The 20,243-nt window shown below is 37.7% G+C and overlaps 1 protein-coding gene, 1 long non-coding RNA gene and 1 pseudogene across 3 annotated transcripts; all 3 read right to left on the reverse strand.

Annotated features, from left to right (window-relative positions):
- Positions 1 to 11,003: 11,003 nt before the first annotated feature.
- Positions 11,004 to 12,465, reverse strand: LOC147475731 (uncharacterized). The gene is made up of 4 exons (XM_086585515.1): positions 12,453 to 12,465; positions 11,952 to 12,142; positions 11,751 to 11,849; positions 11,004 to 11,099 (listed from the first exon to the last, which is right to left on the reverse strand). The coding sequence occupies exons 1-4, from the start codon at positions 12,463 to 12,465 to the stop codon at positions 11,004 to 11,006; spliced, it is 399 nt and encodes a 132-aa protein (XP_086441641.1).
- Positions 12,466 to 12,595: 130 nt separating this feature from the next.
- LOC147475732 (uncharacterized) lies at positions 12,596 to 15,007 on the reverse strand. The gene is made up of 2 exons (XR_015207581.1): positions 14,680 to 15,007; positions 12,596 to 13,039 (listed from the first exon to the last, which is right to left on the reverse strand). It is a non-coding gene; the product is annotated as an uncharacterized LOC147475732 (long non-coding RNA).
- Positions 15,008 to 15,774: 767 nt separating this feature from the next.
- LOC147475733 (formiminotransferase cyclodeaminase-like protein) lies at positions 15,775 to 19,710 on the reverse strand (annotated as a pseudogene). The gene is made up of 5 exons (XR_015209734.1): positions 19,294 to 19,710; positions 18,403 to 18,434; positions 18,061 to 18,308; positions 16,771 to 17,640; positions 15,775 to 15,946 (listed from the first exon to the last, which is right to left on the reverse strand). The product of XR_015209734.1 is annotated as a formiminotransferase cyclodeaminase-like protein (transcript).
- Positions 19,711 to 20,243: the final 533 nt, after the last annotated feature.

The following is a 20,243-nucleotide window of genomic DNA, read 5'->3' on the forward strand; positions in this document are numbered from 1 at the left end:
AACTACTATTTCACACACACCACCGATATAATGGGGAAGAAAGAGACTCTCTCTCCGGACTTCTACAAAGCCTTGAGCGATAGCCCCAAATCTTGCATCGTTTCTAGCAGACCAAATGGGATTTGAGAATCCCTCCAAATATTTTTTAATTTGTTACCCCGCTTTTCATGGTTTAGACCATGAAAACCTTATCGGCACATCGTAGGATTGAACAAGTCCTAACAACATTCCACCATCCTACGGTTGGTATGGAACAAATTAAATTAAGGGTATTCCCTTTCACCTTAGCCGATAAAAGTGAGTCTTGGTTAACTGCCTAAGCGCCTAATTACGTGGACTCGTGGGCTAAACTTGTTCAGTTTGTTTATGGAACATTTTTACCCACCCCTAAAGACGGATGAGATGCTTTCCAAGATTCATTTCTTTTCGACAAAATCCTCATGAATCATTTTCAGAGGCTTGGAATCGCGTTTCACCGATCCGCTTATAGAGTGTCCACACCATAACTTAGCGAAAGACACGTTAGTTCGTGCCTTTTCAAAGGACTTCTACACCACCATAAAGAAGTCCTTGACATAATGAATGGGGGTAGTTTCTTAAGCAAAGGAGCCTCCGGAGGCTTATAAATTTTTAGAGGACCAAACTAAAGCGAAATAATAATTGGGGAAGTGACGATTACTCCGCTCGCTAGTTCTTCTTCAACAGTTAAGGGCGCCGGTATGTTTGAAATTAAACACGATTCGAGCTTAAAACTCTAATCGAATCACTCATTAAAAGGTAGAGGCCATTTCTGTACAACAAAAGCCTATCCCCCGTCATGAATGTAAATTCAAACCCATGTAGTTTTTGTTGGAGTCCCGAGCATCCGAATTTTAACGTCCTATAGCCTATGAAAAGGCTTGTTCCATTAATAGTGAACCTAACCCCTTGGAGACAAAATCCCAACTCGGTTGGAGAAATAACCAACGTCACACACCAAGGGTACAATAATCAATATGTTAGGCCAACGAGCGGCTTTTAACCAAGCTCCACTACGACAAGGATGGTAGGTGGTAATTTTAATAATTATAACAACCAAGTGCAACCTCGACAAGGTCAAGCACAAGGTCAAGGTAATTATAATAATTATAATGCTAATAGAGGTATCGTTCGGGTCAATAATAATTATCAAAATCCACCCATAAATAATTCACGTGAAATAGTTCCACCACACACACCACCCGTGACTACTACACCCACACAACCGGATCGCCTTTGACACCTTCATACAAGTGAGCCAAAAACTTTTCCAAACCATGGCTCAATCAAACCAACAAGCTTCTACAACTCAGTTAATAATTTAACCCAACGGTTGGCTCAAGATAAAGCCCAAACCAAAGGTGTGTTGCCAGTCACATAATACCTAATCCTAAAACAACAAACACAGCCTTTGAGGTAACCGATAATACTAGTAATGAATATGAAAATGTAGGTGAGATAAATGCCATCACCACTCTCTTCCGGCAGAGTGGTTGATAACAAGGTAACTATGCCTATAGTTACCCCACCAAGAGTAACCTACACCTACTATTTTACTAGATACCCTAAATAGAAACTGAAGAGCCTACCACCGTAGAGGTACCGGTTACAACACAACCTAAGAAAAGTAGAAAGCCACGGTTAAACATCCAGTGATACCATTGCTAAATATAGACAGAAACCACCGTTTCCACAAAAATTAGCCATGTTAACTAGGGATACAAATTACGAGGAGATTAGGGACGTTTTTAAGAATCTAACTATAAACCTTCCCTTCCTCGAAGCTATTAAAAAGCTACCACATCATGCTAAGTTTCTTAAGGAATTGTGTACTACTAGGCGTAAGACAAATATACCAAAAGACGCCTTTTTAACAGAACAATTCCCAACCTTATCTGAAAATAATGGAATTGTTAAGTACAAGGACCCTGGTCGATCCTATCTGTACAATGCACCTTAGGAGATTCCTATACGACGACCGCGTTATTAGACCTGGGGGCTAGTGTTAACTTACTCCCATTTTATTTGTATAGACAAATAGGTCTAGACAAGATGCAACCCACTAAAATGACGCGTTGCAGAATTAGTCGATCGGGTCTATTAAGTATCCTAAAGGGTGTAGTGTAAAATGTGCCGTAAAAGTTCGAATTTCTACTATCCGGCTGATTTTGTAGTCCTCGACTGAAAAGTCGCTAACGACTCATGTCAGATCATTTTAGGGCGTCCTTTCCCGCAACCGCCAAACGCTCATTAATTGCCATGATGGTTCAATGTCCATGTCTTTTGGCCATCTTGTCATTGAAGTCAATGTTTTAAAACAAGGACACTTTTCATCCGATTCGGCTCTATGGATGGAGAGGTAAGCATGATCGAGAGCTTCGGCCGAGATTATTTCAACAACACGCGTTCCCCGATAGTCATATGCCCAAAATTCTTTCCTTTGGAAAGTCAGACTCCAACATTTTCATCCCTACACTAGTCGATACACATATTATTGATGAGGACGGGATAGATGACTTTCTCAAAGATGTAGAGGACTACCATAGTAATGTGGATATGACCAATCTAGATGAGGAATTCGATGAGTTTCTTCGAGTAGGTGACGATTCACCCTATCAAGATCTACCTTGCACAACATCCACCTCGACTCTCCTTCCACCCTTTCAAAGGAATCTCGAAGTTTGCACTTTCGATCCTTTTTGTTTCTCCCTCGTGCTTCATAATTTTTAAATCCTCCTAGCAAACGTGATACTCGGAAGAACAAACTATTTGACACCTTCATTTTCAGAATTGAGACAGTCCCCTACACACAAATGAATGAGTTGGTGCTAAAACCACATCCTCATTGTATGCAGGCTGTCTTTCTACAACTTATCCATATACACCATATTCTCCACAATCATTCACTTTTCCACACTTATTTACTAAAACACCCACGCATTCAAAAAATTAAAAGAAGGTGCATGATAGGTTACACAATAGGGTTATCCGACTTCGTTTTGATTCCACCTTTTCAGCGTCGTAGGGAAATCTTGGTGCTTGATTGTGTTTGGATATGTTTTCTATGATATTTATTTATGGAATGATCCACAACTATTTTGGTTGTTGATATATGATCAACTGCATGTTCATACATATATTTTAGATAAAGTCTCGAGTATCTGACTATAAACGACTCAATTTATGTGTTTGGTGCACTTCCTTTCACTTTAGTATATTGGTGAGTGCACCATTAAAGTAACCGGCCCTCCCTATGGAGTGTGTGGTGTGTAAGTATTTGGATCCTAAGTCCACGGTTCACATAGTTCACGTTTTCCACTCTTGCATGTTTTTCTCCATTTTTTGAGTCATGTTTCTCTATGGTGTGAATTATGTCTTTATTGCTTATTGTTTTTCCTTCTAAAAAAATAAATAAATAAATAAATAAATAATAAATAATAATAAACATAGTAATCTAGGAAGTCTCGGGAATCGACTTTAAAAGACCCATTGCTAAAAACAAATTTTCTAAGCCGTTGTAAAAAATTTGTTTGGGGTCAGGTGTTAAATGTTCCGCACTAAAAGGTTTTATGTCCAATTAGAGTTGCTTAGGCGCGTTTTATTGTATTACGATTCGGATTGACATAATCTATTAATTTAGAGTTCATTCGTTTCGCATAACTTACGTCATGCACGCACTTCGAGGCGTTTTACACTATCTCGTATGTCATTTGAAGTCGGAATAGAGTGTTTTATGGATCATTGGATAGGAAATTTCTCCTCGATCATTTCCATATCTTATTCGCAAAAATCGGACCGTAACGGCGGGAAGTTTGAATTGAAGTTAAAAAAAAAAAATCGAAAAAAATCAAAAATTTCGATTTTGGGCTTGGGCCCAACCCGCGACGACAATGGCGGCTTCAGCGCCACTTACCTTTAGCAACAGTTCATCGTTTTTTCCTCCATTCCGCCATTAACAAAGCTCCAAAACCTTAAACAAAATAAAAATTAAAAAGAAAATACAATAAACCCACGCCCAAAATCAAATCCTAACCCCAAATCTTCTCTAAAACCAAACCACCACAACCCCCACCGATTTAAATCACTAAAAACCACCGAAATTTACAAATTTTGGTGCTGCCGCCGCCACCACTCCACCACCACCACTGTTCTTTCAGTCGGTCAATTTAAACCACCACCACCACATCATATTTAAACCCCACTCCATTCCAAACACTAGATGGCTCAACAACGCTAGAATTATCCGGAGCAAGTTTTCTTTGCCGACCATCACTTCGCTACCGTTTTACGTGTGACGAAATGGCTAGTAGGGACTGGAGTAGTTTATGGTACTTTCGACCAAGCCTTCTACCACGAAGACTTGGTCCGGCGGTTCTACAAACACCAGGGAGTTGGAGGGGAGTAGGATTTTTGTGTTGCGAAGAAGAGGGAAGGAGTTGACTACTGGATCGTTGGTCGAGATTCTAGGCATTCCGCCTAGAATCCATCTAAATGCCACTTTACAGAGCCCCCGGTTTGACGGGGTAGAGCCTTTGATGGGCGTGGATCATCAATGGGAGCTACAATACAAACTCCATTGTAATGCGCCCGGGCATCCTCGGGACCAACCAACCGGCTCTGACTCGGTGGATTGGTCGGAATGTCCTAGGGAAGGACAAGGTCGGTGACATCGGACTGCGCCTGCCTCCACATCTTATGGGTACTCCAGAGCGAAGCACGATTTCTGTATCTTGGAGTTTTTCTTTGAAAGCATGATTAGGGGGTCGGAAAGTCTTTGGCACCTCTTCTTGTGTTAATTACCAAGATCATCTTTGAAGATGAAAGCAGACTCCGGCCCGATAGGATTTACATTACCCCGCACCGTAACCTGCGTATCTATAGGAGTATGTCCAACAACGCTGGATATTGCCCGCATGGATAGAGAAAGGATGAGGTAGAGGAGGAGGATGAGGATGATTCGGAGGAGGATGAGGAGGGCGTGACTTGCTTTGATACGGATGCCTTCCAGAGGTGTTGAATTACGATGCAGAACGCATGGCTATGCTTCATGGGGCATCGTTCACTAAACACTATCCTGCAGGAGACCCGGACTCGACAGGCGACTATTCATCACAACTTTGAGATCCGCACCCAGAGAGAGGATGAGAGATGGGAACAGCGCTTGGGGTCGAGATGGAGGCCCAGCGCGCCGGTTTAGAGTGGACATGCTTGACGCTTCCCACCTCATACGGACTCGCTTCGGACACAGGACTACGAGGCATGGCATGAGCGGCGACGACGGCGACTGACTTCTTGGGCCGGACCTTCGGAAGCCCGTGAGCCACCACTAGAGAGTGTGCCCTCGCCACCGATGGCGAGGTGTTTAGAGTCCGAGGTTTGATAGTGGTTGTTGTTTTATTTATTTTGTTGTTTTATTGTAATGTAACTTTTATTTTTCAGTATTTTGAATTTTGTAGTGAAAGGTACTCCGAATGAAATTTTAATATAAGGGGTTATTTTCAGTATGTGTGGTTGTTTCATATTGATCCCACCTTCCCAACTTGTTTGGGGGTGGTTTTATCAATTCAAGCTTTGTTTTTATATATAACCCTAGTGTTAGAATTTATTGCGGAGTAAGGTGAAATGATGGCCGTTTAGGCATATCTAGGATTGAGAATCATTGTAGGATGAAATCTAGATTAAATAGGTACATTCAATCATAAAATCAACCTAAAAGATACTGGGTTTGAATTAGAATCAAGAAAATGAGTTGTTTCCGTTTTCGGGTTTGGAAATTTTAGGATTTCCGGAAACTGCCATAATTCGTTTTTGCAACTTTCCGATCCATTTTAGCAACTTTAAACCTATATAAACTTGATACAATCTATCCTCACAACTCACACTACACCTAAACTCCATCACGCAGCCCTTCACACCCGGGCGATTCCCACGTTTCGTCTCCATTTTAGCAAATCGCACTTCGTTCCACGCCCAGAGGAAGCTCGCCTCTACACTTCGATAGAAAATTTTGCTTTTCGAGGCGCCGCCCAAGTCAAGCGACTTCGGCTCAAACACTGGAATTCCAAAATACAAAAGAGCGACTTCAGCGCCCTAGTTGCAGCGTTGGGCCGCTGACCGCTTTTTACGTGGACCGAAAAATTCCAGTTTTCCCATGAAGTTGTGCCGGTTGTTTTGCGGCTGTTTCCAGGCGTAGTTTTGAGATGACATCTCCTATAATAATACCGAACAGTCTTTGAAGATTTGTTCCAAAGCACTACTTACGGTGCTTGGTTCATGAGGTGATCGCATCGTTGGTACGGGAACCTCTTATGGTAAGACCGTGAACTTTATTCTCCAGCACTTGCATCTTATTTTTATAATAACTTCATTTTCTTTGAGAGACGGATGGAGAACAAGTGTTCTCCATCAACATTAACGATGAACCAATGGAAATTACCGAGTTCTTGCTAGCATTTGTTCTTGGACTTGCTATGCCCATTTGAGATACAAGACCCATGGTGCTATTAGATTCGATAATATGCATGTCTACACTTATGAGTCTTTTTGACGGCTTATGGGGCGAGGCATTTTCGTATTGAGGACCAAGGGGACTATAACGCGTTGCCTTGGTAGCTTTGTCCATGAACATAGAACTGTTATGTTTTGGATTATGCTAAACATTTTAGGGAATGGCGTTTTTCTTACGTGAATGGCGCCACTTGCAGCATTTTCCTTACTTTTACCGGGGCCGGTTCTATGACCTTCCCGAACTTTGATGTCTAGTTTAGCACGAGCCCATACCATGAGGCATAAGTACCTTCTTATGCCCGCTCTAATTTCACGTATTATGCTATGTTTCTTTCGCATTTTTTGTACACGTTTCACGGATCGTTGGATTAAGAGTAGACGGTGCGACCCACCAATAGTATTATTCGATCTTTACGTGCAATGACTTGCAAGGGTGGCGGATACAACCTCATCAGGTTGCACCCTACACCCCATCGGATCAAGTGGCACTTAATAGGTTAGCAACCATAGATGATAAATGGCGTGAAGCTTGGCAAATTATCATAGCATGGCGGATCGCCGAAGGAGCCTCACTTCTTTAAAAAGTAGAGGATGACGAAGATGATGGCGAATAACTTGGCCGGAGTGGAGGTAAGTTTTAGTTTCTGTTAAGTGTATGCTTATGTCCTAAGCAATTTAATCTGTTAACCCCATAATGGGTGGAACTTCAAATTGATAGAGTTGGTCAGGTTTTATTTCCTATATTAGTGCGTTCTAACTTTGTTTTGCAGATGTTGAATTTCCATGGCTTCAATGGTATTTTTCCTACCCTTTTATTTAAATGCTTTGAGGACAAAGCATGCTTCTTGTTTGGGGGGGCATAGAAACACGTGTAATTAAGACATCGCTAGGATATAAATATGTATAATATGCATTTTGTTTTTCTAGTTAAAATTTCAAAAAATTCAAAATATAAATAAATAAGTTATGCTATACACTTAGGAATATTGGTATTGTTTCTTTCTCCATGCTCTTAACAATCTAGAAGTCTCAATAGGCACATTTAGCGTCGAATAATTGTTAGAAACTTAGGTTAATATATAGGTAATAATCTTTACATCTATCTATAAATATATTACATGAGTATCTATGATTGTTAGATAAGTTTTCTGAAATCTAGGCTAGAGTACTTATTCTACAAATCCTGTGAGAATATAGCCTAAAGCCTTATATATGGTGAAACATTTGAGAAATGACACAAGGGAGAAGTAAAATCCAGATAGAAATCACCGCGTCCACTTGCTTGATCACTAAACCATATCTGGGAGAATTTAGGCCCTCTTTGGATCGATATAGCGGAAATTCAAACCTATGAATTATTTTCCGCTAAGTAAGCCCATCCGAGCCTTTCATTAGCCCTTCCATAAACCACAGTTCCTTTACCACGTTACAAAAACAAAACAAAATAAAAAAGAAAAAAAATAAATCAACCTACCCAATTTAGAATAAGTCCGAGGGAATAGATGATGAAGAAAGAAGAAGAGAAAAACTGTGTAAACAAAATTAGTTAGTGCTTAGAGGAAAATAAAGAAAAATAAGTTTCCATCCAAAGAAAAAAAAAAAAAAATAGAAATAAAAATAAAAACTCAAAAAAATAGGAAAAAGGGAGTCAAAAAGCCAAAGAAAAGAAAAAAAAAAAAAATATGGCTAAGGATGGAAACAAAGTGTAGAAGCAAAAGTAAATAACAAGGTTTTCTCTAGTTACATAATATGAAAACTCTATTATCTCGGACTTGTCCTTTTTGAATATCCATTTCCTTCCTTCTTAAACCATCTCTAATCCCGTAACACCTAATAAAGACCTCTAGCTCAATTAGGAATAGGTTAGTGTGATAGTAAATTGGCAGATGTGTTTGATCGACTCGACTTCACGTATTGTCATTGAAGATTGTAAGGTAAAAAGTGTGCCCACTTTGTTGCTTTGGAGTAAGCGAAACTTAGTGGAAAAATGAGTGTTGTTTCTTGACTATTATTGTGAGAACCCTACTTGGGGCTATTTATTACGAGGAGTTCTCGGAAACAAACACCGCTAAACATTTTATAGTACTACTCATTGTGTATATGTTTATTGTAGATGATGGATTATTATGCATATATTAGCAGGTTTCTGACTTGGTTATTCTTATTGATTGCTAGAGATGTATAGATAGTTGAGCATGAATAAAGGAAACAATAGTTTTATTTTCTTAGTGGATTTGTAGTATAGATGAAGTTTGTGAGTACCTTAAACAAGAAAACTACCGAGGCTATAACTTCGTCCACTAGGAATTCCTAGTGGTTTAAAGACCTGTTGCATATGGTCAATGCAGTAGCTCAGCTGAGAGTAGTTAGAACTCATTTTAATCACTTATTCTAATTTCTAAATCTTTGCTTGAGGACGAAACAAAATCTTGTTTTGGGGTGGTTTGATAAAACCCAAAACTGTAGTTTTAACCCCTTAATAATCATCTTGTTAGACCAATTATGTGAATAATAAGTAAGAGTTATCTGATTACGTGTTTTTAATGTGTTCAGGTAATTAATGTGTGTGTTCAAGCGTTCAAGTGCTTAATTTGTTTAGTAGGCATGTTGTGAAAAGTATGTCAGAAGTTAGACTATAAGTTAGCGTGCGATACCGACTATTCTGTTTGTTTTCGCAAGGACGAGAGTACTAGACTAGAGTTAGAGGAAAGAAAAAACAACAAACAAACAAAGTGAATTGTTAGCAGAAGATGGAGACATTTCCCTTTGTTGGTTCACACTTCCAAAAAGTTGTTTATATTTGACAGAGATAGGTAGAAATACATATTTGACTGTGGATAGATGATGCTAAGCAAAAACTTTACAAAACTTTGTTACCTTAAAAAGTTTCAATTCCTCTATGAAAATGCTTGTGCTAGGGATGAGAATCTTTCATTCGGATATCAGATTATGAACTCGGTGTTAAGTAAAATTTATTTTGATCTATACAGCATGTTCCGGATTACGATTCACAGAACTACATGGAAGGTTGAATGGGCATTACAAAAACATTTTTAAACTAAAATGAATAACCTGAAAATCAGGGCTTGGATGTATCTTTTTAGTGGCATATTCTTTTATTCAGATCAATTATAGTAGAGACCAACTTTTCAATAGTTGTTGGGATTTGGTTTAAGAGAATAGGAGTTAGGAATTAGAACATGTAATAATAAGAACCTTTTGTAGTGTTTTGGTTTGCTGAGAAGGTAGTGGTCCTGTTCTGGACATGCACGAAACAAAAAATTCAAAATGAGTACTCAAGTCTGTAACCAAGACTTGTGTAGAGTAGATAGTTAAAAGTATAAACATATTTAAAACTCAAGAGGAGAGAAAAAGTACCATGGGGTTTGTTGGAATCTCAATGGCCATGAAGGAAACATGTGTGTGAGTGCTCTGTCCTGGGAAAGCTTTGGGTCTGGCTACTGTTAAACTCTATTGTGAGTGGAGTGACATGTGGTGGGGCTGGCTTGTGTTCAAGAATGAATCAAAGCTTTGGACATGCTTATTTCTGACATGGTAATTCATGGTTTAACATGCTTATTTCTGACATGCTTATCTATGGTTTAACATATGCTTTGGTTAAATACGTACATATGTTTAGTTTCAAATTTAACATTAGATTTGTGATACAGATATGGGGGAGGCTTTTTGCTATGTAGTCCTCAAGGCAAAACTTCGTGGAGTTGACATGGATTGGGAAGATTGTAAAACTCAAGTAAATGGCTACAAAGATGCAAAGTTCCATGGATGCTAGTCCGTAGAAGAAGCTGAAAAAAGTTGGCCGCTCACCTTAGGCGTAGAATGTCTACCACTACGTCTATTCTAAGTAGGTGCATTCGACCGTCAAAGAGACCCAGATGATGATTGCAACTCCCCAAATTGCTATGAAACCTTCTGACATTCCAAATGTACCAATAGAGAATATGGGACATGATGTGGTTGAGCAACGTGATGATTGGGTGTACATCCAGTATTTGATAGCTGTGTTTTTAGTTGTTTTAATTGCTGTTATGATCAAGTTACTTTTCGTGTTGTAGTCGAATGAGTTGTAATTTAAAGACTTTGAACCAAGTATTAAGTTATCTTTGTTCGTGTAAGGATGTACTTATATATTTTCATCTTTGTTGATGTAAGGATATTTGACTTCGCATTCGTCTTTGTTCATGCATTGTAATTTATTAATTAAAGACATTTGAACCAAGTCTTGTTCTTTGCATCATATTCGAATGCTTTTCCATCAGTTTTGCAGGTAAGGAAGGACGTTTGACTGTGTAAACATATCAGTTTTGCAGATGTTTTGAGCAAGTAGTGTGTACAGAGCAATCGTGAAGACTGGCAGAAGGTGGAAAGAATAGGGCACAGTCTGTTTTTTGTGCGTTGTTACAGCTCCTTTCTTTCTTTCATTTTATTGCCAAGATCCATAACCATGACTGAGAACCTCACCAGTATTTGCTGTTTGTGTTAATACTTCTGATAGGTCTTCCGCTCTTCATAGCTCCAGTGCCTCGAAGGATTCCCTCAATTTCTCTATCGCCCTGCTTCACTTGGGAATAGTAGTAAAAGATCAAGAGCGGAAAGAGTGCTTTTGTTTCTGGTCTCTATATTTACCACTCCAATGGTAATAAAATCCTTGACAAGCAACAGCTCCACCCACACCTTGGCCTATACATGAGTTGGTACACCTGCCGGACATTGGAAGGGATTATATCTTATCAAGACACTAATCGCCCTAGAGACCTAGAGTCATAAATTGAACTTTAAGTACACAACAGAAGTTCTGAATAGAACTGAACGCATCCAAATAAGTGATAATTCTCTAAAACAGAGCAAGGCCGGACTACCAAAGAAATTTAAGTCTACTACACTCAGAACAATCAGAATTTTTTAGCCCTGAATATCTCCATTCTCCAGTACCGCAAGCTCTGGGGAAGGGGGCTCCAGTGCAGTTGTGGGACGTATTCAGGTTCAATTGTTTCAGCACACAAATGTTTGCTGCACTTCAAATAGCACATCTGGATTTAGCACTAGTTGAGCTTGGCACGTCTAGATAATTTTAGTTTTGAGCCACATACATCTGAGTAGTACATATTTAAAACTGTGGAACTAACATACACTCACAACAATTTTACTTTAAAAGCAACTAGAATAAATTTACCTCGAAAGCATCCATGGCTATTGTTACAGACCTTATGAATAATAAGTTTCAGCTTTTGAACCATGACTTTAAATGCTTCAAATTGTCTGTTTTGCACCGCAAAATGAAGAGCAGTTTCCCCTTGAATAGACTAATTGTACTCACTAACGACATTTATTCTACCTTTTATAAAGGCGTAGTGAAGAGCAGTCCTGTCTTTACTGTAAGACGACAGTAAGCAAGGTCAATATTCAAAAGCTTCCTTACTATTTCTGACATAACCATTTGCAGCAGCTATATGTATGGGGCTAAACCCATCTTGATTCAACTCAGGCTTCAATAGCATCATCTCCTTCACAAAACTAAGATGGCCAACCATAGCAGCAACATGCAAAGGATTCTCAACGGATGTTAGTGCAACACCATAGACCAAAAGTAGTTGTTCTTAAAGCAAATGTAGCTCACCCCCCAACATCTCCTGTTAAAGAAGCATCAAACAACAACTTCCTAGGTGCAATGGCGCCACATCACAGACCAGAGTCCCCTGGTACCAAACAAAGAAAAAGGAGGTTCGAGATGATTCAGAAAAATTCAGTATCTAGTTTTAGAAAGTTTTCAAAATAAATTCAGTATCTGGGGATCTTGAACTCTTCTGCAGTCTCCCTGAACTCATCTTTCTTTTTTCTACCTGCACACACCAGAAGCACACCGCAGAACACAGTCACGCACAAGCAGCCCAACCACCTACACACACCTGCAACACACATCTGCACCACCAACACTACACACCACACACATCCCACCACAACCTCACACCACCACAAGGCACAAGCTCACAATAATTTAATTAAAACATTCAAATCATTCCACACATATTAATTCAAATACCACAAAAAATTAATTGTAGTAAACACTTTTAATAATTTAAGTTGAATACATACTAATCATGTTTTAAGTTTCTTCAACAATTGGATTGTGTATGAAGTTATTCTAAAATATCTAGAACACAAACCAAATTCAAGAAATAACAACACGCTCAACAAATATGAAGTATACTACCATGAATGCTCCACAGAAGGGAATGGATACTCCACTAAAGGGGGGGAGGGGTAGTATCATAAACCACCCTAGATCTTTCACAATGTCAACCAAAGCTTTCACCACTCTCAACTTGTGTATCACCAAGAACACTCTCAGCTTGTGAAGTGACAGGAACAACTTGCCCAAAGCTTTAACCAACGTTGCCAGTATATGATGTGAAAAGTCATTCTCAAAAATTACACAAACTTTGGCAAAATGAGAAAACATCCTCCCTCTTAGGTGCTTCACTGCGAGATGTGCCTATAACAATAAACAGTTTCATATAAGTACGCTATGGTTATATAACTTCTAGTAATAATTTGTTACAAGATAGGTGTCACGCCCCAAATTTCGTAATGTCTGAATACCAAAGACACATGGCATCTCCAGTCATTCTTAAACTTCGGACGCGGATAATCTGGGGGCAACCAAGGAAAAGCCAAACTATACAAAGACATAAAAATCCTACAAAAATTTCGACAAAGTCTCCTCTGTATTTTCGACATTTCATAAACTTAAATCATGTCATAACCTAGAAATCATAACAATATATATCTCATTGCTCAACCTACTACTTAACCGTCTCTCAACGAAGGCCGAAGCTAAGTAACTCTTATGCCTCGTTATGATATAATTGTCCCATTTTAGTCAAAAGAACTTATCTAGAGCTCATCTTGGAACTCTAGAGAACAAAACAGTCTCCCACGACATCTAAGCATAAAATTCCTCAAGCAATAAAAGCGAATCCAAAAGCAAAAATAAAACACCCAAGAAAAGTATGCTACAAACTATATATAAAACACCCAAGATAAGTTTAAGAAACTTTTTGTTCATTTCTAGACATATTTCTCAAAACAGGTTCATGTTCATGCACATAGGTTTCTTAGCCAACTTGTCAATACTATAGTTTTTCCTACATATATCCAAATGAGACATGACTTGATTATTTAGAAACTAGGATATGTAAACTTACTTTTCATGCAAAACTCTAAGTCCCAACCTCAGCCCATTTAGAAAAAAAAATTGGTTGAAAACGGTACAAATCCTGATTTTCAGCAACTAGATGTCTGACAATTATCTTCAAAATAGCACAACTCTTTCCATAGATATCCAAAAACAACGAGGCTTTTTGTGTTGTAAAGATAACACACAGACATTACTTCTTTATGTTTTACAAAAATTCTTAATCTCGTTCTAAATATGCTAAAACTAGACTCGAACACAATGCGCAGAAACTGATTTCTGATGCACTGTTTTCTGCCAACCAAACTTTTAAACTTTTAGAGACCACATCTCCACAGGACTCTGAATGTGTCGAGACCAAAAGGGTTGGAAAGCAGACACACGGGTCTTGCTTTTTCATGCTTTAGCATGGGGTTGAATCTTAGCCAACCTATGCGAAAATGTGGCTCCAAAACTGACGCAGTTCCTGATTTTCAGACGACAGATTTCTGACGGTGTATCTTATCAACTGCCTAACCTTTCACATACACCTTCACATAGCGTACGACTTGTTGCATTGGACTGAAGTCTCATTGAACCTATCTATTTATGTTTAGACATAGGCCATATCAAACAGGAGGTAGTAGCTATCTTACCTCTAAATCATAACAAAGGTATTTGAAATATCCATCCCAAATTTATAATATGAAACTGTTTTGAAGTCTTTTCACCTTAATCCACTATATATTTACAACAAGAAAAAGACGAGAAATTAGGAAATGACAATGTCCAATTCAATCAAAAGCTCCAATTAAATGATCCACACGAAATTGATAGGTTTTTACACTATAAGCCATCTCCCAATATAAACTATTGAACTTCCAACTTAATGACATGCAACAAATAAATTTACAGCGTTACTAAAAAAAATGGGGTGTTACAATAGGCAAATAACTTACCCTGAAATACGCATCCCATGCTTGACAATCAGCTTCAATACACTTGGTTTCTTGGTTGTATGAAAACCAAACTCAGTAGTCTCGATAAGTTCATTGACAGTTATGTAATCCCTCTTCATAGTTTTAATCCTTGAATATACATGTCCATCCCCAACTGACAAGTTCAAGTGTTGATTCAAAACCTTCGCCACCTCTTTTAAGGTCCAGATGTCAAACCGATTCCCTGATATTCTACTAGTTCATTTAGACACTTCTCCAACAACAACTGAATCAGGATCTCATCCATCGCCGAGGAGACCAACGGGTTTGCTGCCGACTTCGCCAGTAACTATGAAAAATAAACTCAAATGTCAACTAATCAAACCAACACTTACAAGCATTTTTATATCATCAACTGAACAACATTGTGTATATATAAAGAATGATAATTATTCTAAACCCCTGGTATATATAAGTAATATAATTCCTTAGAACTTATAACAAATAGTAAAGCTTGGAGATATTGACTATTGATATTATAATGAGCAACCAAATAAATGATAAAGGTGAAATTAGCATAGCATATGAAATGGAATAGGTGGAACTAGCAAGGAAATTGACTATCTACTTATCAATAGATGTAGATCATGTATAATATAATTCTCGAAAGTAGAAAGCTTAAATAGTGTGACACCCCAAATCTTAAAATAGATCTTAAGACCCAAGATGTACATTTATTCCAAATGCCATTACTCAATAATGAAGGTTCAAAATAATTTAAAATTCAAAAGTACAATATCACTACCTAGAACTCCAAATAAATCAAGCTTAGTCTTACATCCAACAATGAATGAAAACGATAAAGAGACCTACTACTAATACTACTAAATCCAACTCTAAATTCCCACTATCCACGAATCCAAAGATCCCTCGAGCTTGTGAAAGCTTACTAATTTGAAAAAAATAAAAAGAGAAAGGGGAGTCAATACATTGAAATAACTAATTTTTCTTAAAACATATAATATGCAAAAACCATGCACTTAATTATATGAAAACCTTATTCTAAATATGTGAACACCAAGTAGACTTAAACCGCTCGACAAATAATACCAACTGTGCAACTCAAATTACACATTGTACTGTGGGCATGAGCTCTAATTAACGAACTAACTAGCTGAAGTATGTAATTAGCAATACAAATATTTGAAAAAATATAAGTGAAAACCATTAAATTTCTCACCTTGATTCGAATTAAAAGAAGAAAAAGATGAATCCAATCTCCCTAAATCTGTCAAATTGACATAGCAATCACAGTTAAAATGACTTTTTTTTTTTTTATATATATAAAATTTAAAGAGAGAGAGAGAGAGAGAGACAGTTGAGGCCGGCTACCTTGACAGAGAGAGAGTCAGAGAAGCAAATGATTGAAAACTAGGGTTAAAATTATTTGCCAAATTTGCCGATGGCAAATTTTTTGTATTATCAAGCACTGCCAAACCTAGCAAATGACATTTGCCAACATTTGCCATTTGATGAAACAAGCAGCTGCAAAAAATTATTTTCTTGCTGATTATTTTCCTGGCAAATTTTTTAAGTGGGAAATTGTTTTCCCACTAATCATTGCCCAACAAGCGAGAAATTTTATCAAGCAGGCCCTAAACTCCTATAAGAATTTTTGTGGGAAACAAGTTGCATGTGATGTGCATCTCTCTAAAGGGCATATGCACAACTGCACAATAGCAACAATGACAGGTTAGTCATGAAAAATTGGGGAGCACAACTGAAGCTTGGAAGGGCACTATAGTGAAGGAATGCAGATGGCTGCCAACTATTAAGATAAACACTGGAGGGGCATCCATAGGAAACTTTTTTTAACACATTGTATTCTGCAGTTTAGGGTACATACCATACCTCAGACAAACATATACGAAAAGATAAAATTGCGTATGGAATTGAAAACTCCATGCAAAGAACAAATGCCACAAACAGGAAGATAAGATTCAGCTGGGTGTGAAGTCTATTTTATATTTGCCACATTTAATTTCTATAACCACTAAAGATGCTATCAGAGTTATATCGTTATTTGGAGAAAAATTAAATGAAATGTATTACCAGTATAGATACATTTCTCTATCTTACAGATTGAAAGAAGTAGCTTGCTCGGAGTGCCTGAAACTTCCATTGAAGCACACATGCTGACATGCCCGCAAATAAATTCTGAGAGCTTACGTTCACTTCATTCACACTAAACATTCTGAGCATATTGTACCTTATCAAACCTTGAATATTACGTCTAGAACTCAGTAATCAATAGTTCTTCTGTCACACAAAAAGTATCCCTATTGTTTATAAACGATGAAGTTTGGCATTTTGTGTCTCAGTTCAAGCACCTGAGGTGTTCAGAACACCCTTTTGGCCATTAGATCAAACATCCTCTATTAGAGCACTTCTTTCCCCCCGATGAAAGAAAGGATCTCGTTTTCATAGGTACTCTTTCAGATACTTCTGGATTATCTTTTCCTGTGAAAAATCAGTGAAATAACCCATCCCTACAGACAATCCCTCTTTCTTCGCTAGTCTTTCCACTTCACGCTGAACTTTATCGGCACCAACTCTACTGGGCTCCAACAAATTACAGGCCACCTCGGTTATGTCTTCACCATGGGCTAGTGCCATAGCTTGTACTGATGGAATCCCACCTCCTCGTTCACTTAGGCATTTAGCTAATCTACTTAACAGCAGCAACATCAGTAGAGAAGATAGGCACATTGTAGTTATCAACCCATCTGGTTGTCCCCACTACTACAACACCTTTGGTCCGAGTTGCTCAATGTGGACCCTCATCTGGCTTCAGTGGCAAGGTCTCAGACTGAGGTCCTCCAGCCCATTGGTTTCCTTCAGAATCTGGCTTGAATTAACCTAATTCTCTTCTAATTGAGGCAAGCGTTTTCCCTTCCAGATCGGCTGCTCCATATAAATATCATGAGAACTGCAACATATCATATACAAAAGAAACCAGCACAATGTAACATTTTAAAACCATAACTACTGAACAAACTTCCACCTTGCAATGCAACTAAGGAGATCAAGACCTTACTTGAACATAAGTGTACTTATGCTTTGCATATGTGAACCTCTTCTATCAGGCATGCATAACCTCACAGCATTCAGTAATAATCAATTTCTTATTACGCACTGAACAAAATATCTAGATTGGCACAATAAAAAGGAAAGAGTCGATAGACTAAGTAGCTGTACTAGATGGTATGACTGAGATTGGTGCATATGTCTACATTAGCAGTGCTTTTTCATTAACAATCTCTATCATTTGCTCAGATAATAGGCTACAATGCTACTATTTAAAACCCACTTTCCAAGATTTTGATGAAAAAGAGTACAAACCATGAAGATTGGAGCCAATGTCAGCTGCTACGGATCTGGCAAGCCATGCTGCTTGGTCAAGAGAAGTTTGAGCTAAAGGGTGAAAGCAGATGTGGTCAACGATCCCAAGACGAGGATGACTACCACAATGAGATTCAAGGTCAATTGTTTCTAAAGCTGCTTTAACCATTGAAACCACTGCTCCTCTCAAGGAGCTGGAATCTTGTAATTGGGTGGGAGAAAACTCAGAGACAAGGGTGTAACCAACTCTGTTGTAAGCCTCATCTTGACACTTGTTCAATCGAAATCACGCTAATTTATTTCGACTTTCGGATATGTAGACTTTACAACAAGCAAGCATACCTCTTAACATTTCTCTTTTCCTCTTTCACAATCTGCACATAGATATCAACAGTAGGTAACAAGTATGATTGTAATACTGATAAGAAGTTTGTAGCTACAACTCCTGTTGGACCACATGTCTACTAAAATACACATGACTATTGAGGATAAGATTCTTGCTTCACATACATCATTCTGAAAAAAGTGAAGAAACTTGACATTTGAAACAAGTCTGATACTCTCGTAAGGGGTTTAATAAGACTCAGAGATGTCGTTCGGTCCATACTAAAAAAATGAAGAACACAATCCTAAACCAAGTGAAAGGGCTTCAAATTCACAACTTGAACAGGGAAACTTGATCGGGGGATAAGTTATATTACATAGGTACAAGACAGACTCTGATGGGTATAATAGTATCCACGTAATGCAGGCACGATATACAATTCATAACGGTCTTGAACTACATTACGACTTACGAGTTTAAACAATCTGTCACTGCTATTGTGCAAAATACAATTACACGAGCAAACTATGTTTCAGATATCATATCAGATTGTGCAGGATGCAAGAGCTTCCTATGTGTTTGCAGATTTAGCACAATAAATATCATACTAAGTATATAAAGAACCTATCAAGATGGTTGTAAAACGATATGGCTGAGAAGGATGGCCTACTTATGCAAGAACTAAGGAACAAATTATCAATTCGACTAATTCAAGAAGACCTCACAGAACATAACAAAAGATTATGAGCAATGACAACAACAGTTTAAGCATTTGAAAAAAATTGCACAAACCAAAAATAAAAACATACATATCCACTGCAATTCAAATAATTTTCGTTAAAGAAACGAAACAAATCTTAAAAACTAAATTACAGTAAACTAGTATCTCCTCCTTAAAACTCAGACACCGAAGACGCATTTCGATACCCAACATAATCCAATTTAACACCTAGAGTAGCAGAAACAGCTTTAAATTTCAACCTCAAAGAATCCAAAACATCTTGAACAGACTCATCTTCAGGTTCCATCATTGGATATTTCTTAACCAAATCTTCCATTTGTTTAATACTTTTCTGTACTCTACTTGAAAAACAAGACGAATCCATTTGTATAGCTGAGTTCCATACATTAATACAACCTTTGTAAAACCCCAACTCTTCTCCTACTTCAAAACCATGTTTTAGTCCTACTTCTTTCCCTTCTTCTTTTCCTGAGATTTTACCATCTTTATATCCATCTTTGTACCCTTCCTCAAAATGGGCGTCTTCTAAATTTAATGATGAGTCGAATATGTCTGACATATTTTGTTGAGATTGAGTTGCCATGATTTTTTATAAAAGATAGAAAGAGAGAGAGAGATTTTATTTTCTACCTTTGCTGTGTTCCAGTGGAGTTCTCAGATTCCTCCACGTCCCTTTTTTTTTTTTTTTTTTTTTTTCTTTTGATCCCTAACCCAACCTCGTCGGCCAAAAAGGAGGAAAAATGTTGGCGGCGATGCGAACCTTTCTGCTTTACAAGAAATGCCTGCCGCTCTAGTACCAATAGAGGTACACCCACTTCGATTATTTGTGTTGACTCTTGTAAGTAGAGTTGAAGTAAACAGATTTTACTCTCTATTATTAATTTTCTCCATATATATATATAAAAGATTTTATTTTTTATTTTTATTTTATTATGTATATATACTAAAATTCTCTCTATACAAAAGATTTTATTCTTTATCTTTATTTTATTCTGTATATATATATATACAGAATAAAATTCTCTCTATCTTTATTTTATTCTGTATATATATAAAAAAAATTATGTTTTGTAAAATATAGTAGAATAAAGATAAAGATAAAAAATTATTCTCATA

This window comes from Coptis chinensis, chromosome 9 (genome assembly GCF_015680905.1).
Source record: "Coptis chinensis isolate HL-2020 chromosome 9, ASM1568090v1, whole genome shotgun sequence".
Classification (NCBI taxonomy): Eukaryota; Viridiplantae; Streptophyta; class Magnoliopsida; order Ranunculales; family Ranunculaceae; genus Coptis; species Coptis chinensis.